Consider the following 8,349-nt stretch of genomic DNA (forward strand, 5'->3'; position numbering starts at 1 on the left):
CTGCATTGAACGAGTAAGTTCCCCCACCACGTGTGTGCCATTCTCTTTCGCGATGATCTAGGATACCTTATCTGGAAGGTTTCTCTATATGTTACCAAAATTACTTGTTTTATTTTCTGGCCTTATTCGACGAATCGTTTGCAAGTGATTGTGTCGTCCCGTGCACGAAATTGCACCGTACGATACGTACGCAGTTCTTGGTCGAATATTGTTACTATTAACATTCTATATACAATATGCATACGTCTTCGGAAGACGATACTGTTGTTGTGACTCTTCACGATCGTGATCAAGGTATGGTCTTCCGAAACGAAAATGAACTTTGTGCAGTGGTATTTAGTATTTATCTACATCCACAGGTGTCGATTGCAACATCACAGGTGGTTCTATTGACAATGCAGATTTCAGGTCGATTCGCTGAATAAAAGTATTTGCATACTTGGTTTTGCATCTTTATTCTTCGATAAGTGTAGATAACAATATGCAGTAGTGGAGCATACATACAGCAACGAGATACCTACTGGTCATTTGTTTAACGTATAATTCAGAAATAAAATTGCTACTACATAATACACAAGATACACGAGACGAGTACGTATGAAATGACAGTTCTTTAACATACGGTGAATAAATTAACGTCTATTTGAATTATGTTAAATTGTCGAGGTCATAGATCCGATTTGAATCGATTTAATTATCGAGCGGATAACATCTATCAGTCTTTTCGTAAGTGGAACTGACGGATTTAACAAATCTGTTCCTGTTCTGATTATTATGTACTTTCGTTGTTCGGCCCGTCTGGACCAAGTCTGGACGATGTTGCGATTAGTTCGTACATATGTGTATGTATGCATACAGCTCGTCGTTGCCGTTTTCATCACGCGAGAATAAATACTCCGATTGTCATTCGTGTTACGTAACACGAACCTCTTCGCGTACCTATCATACATACGTACGTTTCCCGGCATTATTCGAACGATCCGTTTTGGTGCTGCAAGTGTTAACATTCCCCACGGTCACAGAAACGGCGCGGCGTCGGAATGTTATCTATTTTCGCGAAAATATATCGAGTTTTCAGAAGTGCAGCCTCGCGGAGAAACGAACGTTTTTTCGACGACAAACGATCGTAATTAATTAAACTTATCGAAACACGGATTCTCGATAAGATACGCGAAATCAACTGATACCCGGGAGAGGCGTAGTCGAGGCTGAAGTGACAAACTGTACGGAGTTGAGAATTCGATCGATAATAACAATTGAAACGAGATCACGTAACCTTTAAAGCCTTAATTGATTCTCGCGAAAAAAAGGTATATCGCTGTGATTTATCCCGTTTATTCGAAGAAAGAAGTATATGTGTATGTGCATTTCAACGGAGGCTATGCAGACATCGCGAAAACTTAGCGATTCCGAGATCATGAGGATGCCCCGTGTGTCCCTGATCGAATCGGAGGATTTGGAAACTGAGAACACGAAAATGCTCACGAAGGCTCGTCGAGCGATCGCAATAAACAGGTTCGACGCGAGAGATCGCAAACAGAGATGGGCAAAATCATTATCTACATAAAAACTTTCGAATAACGAATAAAAGATGAAAATAGTATCTCGTCATTTTTAATCATTTAAACATGGAAACTCGAATTTTTGTAATACAAACGATATGTACTTCTTTTCATTAAATGTTTAAAGCTTTGAATGACGCCCTTAGATACTGTTGCTTTTCACTGTGTATTATTCGAATGAAATTCTGCTCAACTCTGCAGTAAAATAAGTCACTTGGACAATTGAACTGCGAGAAGGGTGATTTAACAAGAAATTTAATGAAATCAATTCATTCGATGGTACTCGTGCTACAATAAATTTCAGACACTTGGTCGAACACGAACGACCAGTTAACTCGTTTTTCCCGGAGTAACAGTATAATGTTCCCTAAATGTCCCCATCCATATTAATGAAGGTGGTTTTATTTTATTAAATCCGGTGGTTCGTACGATTGATTCTGTTGCAGAATTTTTGTGAATCGTAGCTTACACCTGGAAAACATCAAGTTCTATGGATTCGATATGGATTACACATTGGCGGGTAAGTCGGACGACATAAGATGTAGAATGTGTGCGTTCCCCACGTTTCCTTCAAAATTCTCAGCAGCGTCATCCGCCGTAACCATTTCAGAATACAAGTCGCCGCAGTACGAGCAATTGGGCTTCACGTTGCTGAAGGATCGTTTGGTGTCGTTGGGTTATCCGCAAGAGATCAAGGCGTTCGAGTATGATCCCAGCTTCCCGGTGCGAGGGTTGTGGTTCGACACGCTTTATGGAAATCTGCTCAAAGTGGACGCCTATGGAAATATCCTGGTTTGCGTTCATGGCTTCGAATTCTTGAAACAGTAAGTTTACGGTCGTCAGCTTACCCGGCTCGTCATCTTTGTTAGAGAGGGCTGACATGTAGTTCAATCATTCCTATAATTCTTCTTAATGCTTTTCAGTTCACAAGTGTACGAGCTTTATCCGAACAAATTTTTACAATTGGACGAGTCCAGAGTTTACGTGCTCAACACGCTGTTCAATCTTCCCGAGACGTATCTGATCGCCTGCCTGATAGACTTTTTTACCAATTCGCGGCAGTACACGCGGGAAAAGACCGGAGTGAAAGAGGGAGACCTCACGATGAGCTTCAAGAGTATATTCCAGGATGTTCGAAGCGCGGTCGACTGGATACATCTGCACGGCGACCTGAAAACGAAGACCATCGAGAACTTGGACGAGTATGTGAAAAAGGACGAGAGGCTGCCGATGTTTCTGAATAGGATCCGAGAGAGCGGGGCGAAAGTGTTTCTTCTAACGAATAGCGATTACGTTTTTACCGATAAGATTATGACTTATCTCTTCGACTTCCCGCATGGAGCTAAAGTGTGTACACTTTAACAGTATTGTTATTTCGTATGCTGTCCAGTACACTGTAGTGCAACCGAGAAACAAAGAAAACAAACGTCATCATATAAATATTTGAATCTGAAGAAACAATTACGCATAGTACTGGAATTCATAAGAGAATCCATCAAATTAATCTATTCGAACGTAACGAAAAATTAGTAACGAAATCCTTCCCTTAAATTTCTCCTATTTAAGAATATTAACCTAATGGATCATTCAAGACACGAAACCAGTTTTATTTGAAGTTAAAATAATCACCAATAAACAGACAGACAACAGTAGTACACAACTTAGTTGCACCGCAATTTCCTGGACACCCTGTACAAGAACGATGTCTTGTTTCATTTATTACATAATTGCTATTCTTCGGTCTCCTGCAGCCGGATGAACCACATCGAAGTTGGAATACGTATTTTGATACTATCGTAGTAGACGCGAGAAAGCCATTGTTTTTCGGCGAGGGTACCATTTTGAGACAGGTAGATACAAGAACTGGTGCTTTGAAGCTTGGCACCCACAAGGGTCCACTTCACACAGGTATGTCGAGATATACGTATAGTCCAGTGGTGGGATTCATATAATTTAACAATCGGTTCACAACTAACTTATAATGAAAATTTTATGAAATAACCAAGTAAATATGATTACAAGTATCGTGTTAACAACCGGTTCGGCGAAACTGCAACACTTGAACATCTGTCGAAAATGTCTGGTTCCGTTCGGTGAAAGCCGTAATAACGGAGTATCTTCTTTGAAAACAGGTGAAGTTTATTCAGGCGGTTCATGCGACGTCTTCACTGAACTAATAGGGGCGAAGGGAAAAGATGTATTATACGTCGGCGATCACATTTTCGGTGATATCCTGAAAAGTAAAAAAATCCGTGGCTGGAGAACATTTTTAATAGTGCCTGAACTAGTTCAAGAGCTTCACGTTTGGACAGATAAATGTCAATTATTCGCTGAATTACAAAGCTTAGATGTTATGTTAGGGGAAATGTATAAGTAAGTGTAAAATAGAATTTTTAACCTACATATGATACACCAAGTACAATCTTCAAGGTATCACTTTCTATATTTTATGGATTTTCTCTTTAGAAATTTAGATAGCAGCACAAAAGAAAAACCTGACATTTCTAAGCTTCGGGCGTCCATAAGAGACGTCACGCACAAAATGGATCTATCTTACGGTATGATGGGTTCCCTGTTTCGAAGTGGAAGCAGACAAACCTTCTTTAGTAGTCAAGTAGTAAGGTACGCTGACCTCTACGCGGCAACCTTCTTAAACTTAATCTATTATCCATTTTCGTACATGTTCAGAGCACCCGCCATGTTGGTAAGTGCAAGGTACAAGCTCCACTTTTTTCTGACATGAATTTTCTTAATACAGTTTCATTGAATATTCATTTAGATGCCTCACGAAAGTACCGTAGCTCACGAGCAGAGATTTGTAATGGAAACACCAATGATCAGTCGATCGCGAACCTTTAAACTTACCGACGAAGAAGAAGAACCGAGCAAACCATCCGTAAGTATTCACACATTCGTTTCTCCATTAAGGAAACGTTAGGAAAAACTAACGTTTCGCACAATGAGTTTATCGTAAATTTTTATTCCGATGGAACCAATGAATATATCCAATCGTTAGAAAACATTATACGTGGATTGTGTCAACAATCAAATACCACATGCGAGGCCTGAAACTCCAAGGAATGTAACGCATACGCACGATGAAGATTGTAGCGATGAAGACAGCGACTCTCAAAAGCAGGCGAATCATGTAAGATCATGTTCAACGCGTGCTAATTGTAAATGAATTCTCTCCTATTTATCCTTTCTTCGCGTTGCGTTTCGTTCCTCTTTTTTTCAATAATTCAATGATATTACAAACTTTTATAGGATCCTGCTACGTAGAAAGAATACTCTATGATCTTATTCAGATTTATTGAATGATATATTCGTGACACTTCATTCCTGCATCCGTTCAAACTATCGAATAATGTTATTGAAACATTTGTCACGGTCTTACTATACCGTGACTATATTTTTAAATCTTTATCGAATTCACTGAATTATTTAATGAAAATTGATACAGAAATATCGTTTCTCTAACTAAAATTCATTCGTTTTGGTTAGAGTATTGTATCTCATTTTACTACATTCACGTGATTGCGACATTGTCAGTAAAATGATTATTCCAAAACGATTACAACATATGTATACGTGTTGATGTACTAAAACTGAATTAATAGTCGTGTGATATATGACATACATAGTTGCAAATTATTCGTTATTGCATACAGCAATGTATATTAGCGTGCATGTTAATATATGGAATCCTTGTTGATTTAGCTCTGGATTTATGTTGAATTTCATTTAAATTGTACAAATGTATGCAAACACCATTTCTGATCGAAAAATCTAGTGATTCTTGTACATGGTAATAAATTATTATTTGCATACATCTATATTAAGAATATTATGAAGTATATATTAGTTAACAAAGAGAAGGTAAATCAAATGCAGAATCTAGTTCATTCTTTCATATTATTAATGACTTTTTAATCAGGTGACAATAGGGGCAATACTTTGTTGCTCGTTAATTATAAAAAATAGCATTCTTTAGTTACGCGTTACTTCTAGATGTACATGTTTCTTGCACAATTGGGATTCTCTTAGAGATACTTTTTTTCCATTATATTAAAGATTTTTAAACTATATAGACTTATTCAATTAGATATTGTACGTTTTTGTATGACCAATCTCGTGCAACATAAAGTTGTTATACATTCTATGAGGATAGTAAGTGTTATAAATATTGAAGATAAGAGTAAGTTTGAGTATTAGGCTAGTCTTTTTACATGAAATTTTAGCTTACTGACATAATGAGAGTAAAAGCGTAGAATTACATTAAAGAGGATACCAATGAAATTGTTATCTTCGTTAAATAGATGCATCCAAGAATGCATAAAACATGTGCTCTTATACATAGCTAATAATACGAAATCTTGTTACTGTTGCAAGGAATTTCACATGAAAAAAGATAATTAGTATGTCTTGCAAGAATCAGACAATATGCAATTTTTCGATACTTTTATTTATAAAGCGTAAATGATAAAAAATGTATTATTTAGAAAAAAGGTAAGCTAAAAGGTTACTTTGTTTTTAAAAATGTATATAATTATGAAGGTTGTTGAAGGTGCTAGACTGCAATAAAATAAGTAAATAATTGTATTTATTTATTGTAAATTATACATCGCGTATATACATGTATACGTATATGTTTACATTGATTGGTGCTATTTTTCTTTTTCTTATTTTGAAATACAACTGTAAATGAAAGAAAGAGTTATTCAGTGTATAAAAATAAGTAAAAAAATGTATATTAAGCTTTGTTACCATGCAATGTAATGGTAGAATATGAATCGTGTATCTATTATAATAAAAGAACAACGATTGTAATTGTTATATTTATTTAAACATGACTAGTATTATGTGTGAAAATTGTCATATTCCTTAACAACGTTATTAATAAACAATTTTTTGACAGCACGGATAATATCACATAAACTTAAATGTATGTTACATTAACAGATCTGCTAAGTATTCTTCAAACTCTTCTTCCCTAGTCTTTTCTGCACTGTCCGTTGGCTTTTCTTTCCATATTTGTGACTCGTCCTTCTCTGTTTGTACAGTAGTAGATTCCTCGGCATTGTTTATGGGCTCGCATTCTTCCATTTTTATGTTCATCGTGGATGTGCTTGGTGTATTAGTCTGTGATTCTGAATATGTTCTTAATCTCTTTAATGATTTATATCTCTTCACTTCCCGTTTTTGTGTTCGATAATTTAACTTTATAGAACACTCTGGACACAACCCTGAAATTGAACCTTGTTAACAAACATATAGCTCAAACTTACACATATTAAAAATGTGAACTGCTTACTTAATTTCACGAGAGCATTTTTCTTCTCTCCGTGTTCCACATAACCAAAATTTACTTCCCAAGACTTAAGATTCTCTTTTTCTTTGCACCTTTTGTTTCCACATTCAAATTGCCCTTTACCAACTATTACTTCTTTCTCTGTTCTCCATCTTAAGGCAACCTGTTTAAGATTAACTCTTAAAATGCAATAAAATAAAATGTATTATACAGGATTTAGTTCCATTGATAGTACTACTATGCATGGAATGATTCCTTGTGCAATAATAAATCAGTGAAGACATATCCGATGTATAAACATAATAATAATTACGCTATCAGTCAGGTAAAATATATTATATACTAAAGTGTTTAACAAAATTAAACAAAGCTTTTACTTTAGTTGAAACACAAGAGTACTCTCATAATAAACAAACTTTGTTTAAATTCCGTTTTTGAAAATCCGTTCATAAAATTCTATACTTGCATAAAGATTTATATTGTAGAAATATATACCTTGTTCTGTTTGTAGTAAGTTAAATCAACTAAACAGTATTCTTTGAACAATTTGTCGTAATATTTTTTCGCCAGCCGATCGCCCCATGTGTCCGGTAAATCGTTATCTTGATCCCAAAGAAACCTATGGTTTTCTTTAATAACGTCATAGTCTGTCTTATCTCGGGACCTCGAAACACAGGCCGAAACATCAAGTGCTGCTCGTTTTAAGGTTTACAGAAGTTATCATTTTTCTTCGTTGTTTACGTTTAATAAAATGTATCATGGAATCTCTTTTCACAGGTTAACTCGGAATATGTTCTACATAACTCCGAGTTATCGTAAAATATTTTACGTAAGCAGACATACATACAAGAAGAAATTAAACAAAACTAACCGTATCATCGAATTATTATAAAGATAAGTACTGATTAGAAAATTTAACATACGTGTCTCGTTTCAGAGATGTTATGGAGCCTCCATGTAAAGTTAAATAGTCATTTATCAGTTTCTTGTGTCTGTCATAAGCAGATAAATAGGCATACGCCGGAAACATTTCTTCTTGTTGAGGTAACAGTAAAATTCACTGTATTTCTTAATTTGTTTGATGTGTTATACCGTCGTATTAATTACAATATGTACGTACGCACTGACACGAACTGCTACGCACAATAGCAGCACATAGTAGTACATAATAGCACAACTCCTGTGTCCTCTTGCTGATAGACTCCCGGACCATGCACAAGAGACCTGTGAGATTTACTGTGTGTGTAAGTAGCTTGGTATGTGGGGTCATAGAACCCCCGAAGCATCCGCAAGAGGTCACTGGGCCCGGTCAAGCACTCCTTGTTTACTTCATATTTGGACAAGTCTCACGGCGTTATATGGACAGCATTCGTCTTGATCAAGCACTCGACTTGTAGCTGAAAGACTGTAGATTAATCTATTGTCAGTGGCAATAACAATAAACGACCAGAACAGGGTTAAAATCGCATTTAATCG

General features: G+C 36.1%; 2 protein-coding genes across 4 annotated transcripts in view; one reads left to right on the forward strand and one right to left on the reverse strand.

Annotated features, from left to right (window-relative positions):
• LOC107194256 (cytosolic purine 5'-nucleotidase) overlaps positions 1-4,746 on the forward strand; it is a 17,038-nt gene extending 12,292 nt beyond the window's left edge. For all 3 annotated transcript variants that reach the window (XM_015583848.1, XM_015583847.1, XM_015583846.1), the window contains exons 3-10: positions 2,009-2,082; positions 2,173-2,386; positions 2,486-2,909; positions 3,314-3,470; positions 3,695-3,935; positions 4,029-4,266; positions 4,342-4,458; positions 4,579-4,746. In XM_015583848.1, the coding sequence (XP_015439334.1) occupies positions 2,009-2,082; positions 2,173-2,386; positions 2,486-2,909; positions 3,314-3,470; positions 3,695-3,935; positions 4,029-4,266; positions 4,342-4,458; positions 4,579-4,746 (1,633 nt within the window). The remainder of the gene's footprint in view (positions 1-2,008; positions 2,083-2,172; positions 2,387-2,485; positions 2,910-3,313; positions 3,471-3,694; positions 3,936-4,028; positions 4,267-4,341; positions 4,459-4,578) is intronic.
• A 1,739-nt stretch (positions 4,747-6,485) lies between these two features.
• Positions 6,486-7,988, reverse strand: LOC107194301 (protein FRA10AC1). Its single transcript, XM_015583904.1, has 4 exons — positions 7,797-7,988; positions 7,369-7,537; positions 6,877-7,036; positions 6,486-6,808 (listed from the first exon to the last, which is right to left on the reverse strand). The coding sequence occupies exons 1-4, from the start codon at positions 7,901-7,903 to the stop codon at positions 6,513-6,515; spliced, it is 732 nt and encodes a 243-aa protein (XP_015439390.1). The 5' UTR covers positions 7,904-7,988; the 3' UTR covers positions 6,486-6,512.
• Between the last annotated feature and the right edge of the window lie 361 nt (positions 7,989-8,349).

Source organism: Dufourea novaeangliae, unplaced genomic scaffold (assembly GCF_001272555.1).
Source record: "Dufourea novaeangliae isolate 0120121106 unplaced genomic scaffold, ASM127255v1 scaffold28, whole genome shotgun sequence".
NCBI classification, from domain to species: domain Eukaryota; kingdom Metazoa; phylum Arthropoda; class Insecta; order Hymenoptera; family Halictidae; genus Dufourea; species Dufourea novaeangliae.

Bases quoted from the DNA above. Each gene is read 5' to 3' on its own strand.
- LOC107194301 (XM_015583904.1), bottom strand. From the start codon at position 7,903: ATGTTTCCGGCGTATGCCTATTTATCTGCTTATGACAGACACAAGAAA. The intron at 7,538-7,796 runs GTATGTTAAATT...CTGTGTTTCGAG, and splicing joins ACATCTCTGAAACGAGACAC to GTCCCGAGATAAGACAGACT. The intron at 7,037-7,368 runs GTATATATTTCT...AATCTTAAACAG, and splicing joins CTTACTACAAACAGAACAAG to GTTGCCTTAAGATGGAGAAC.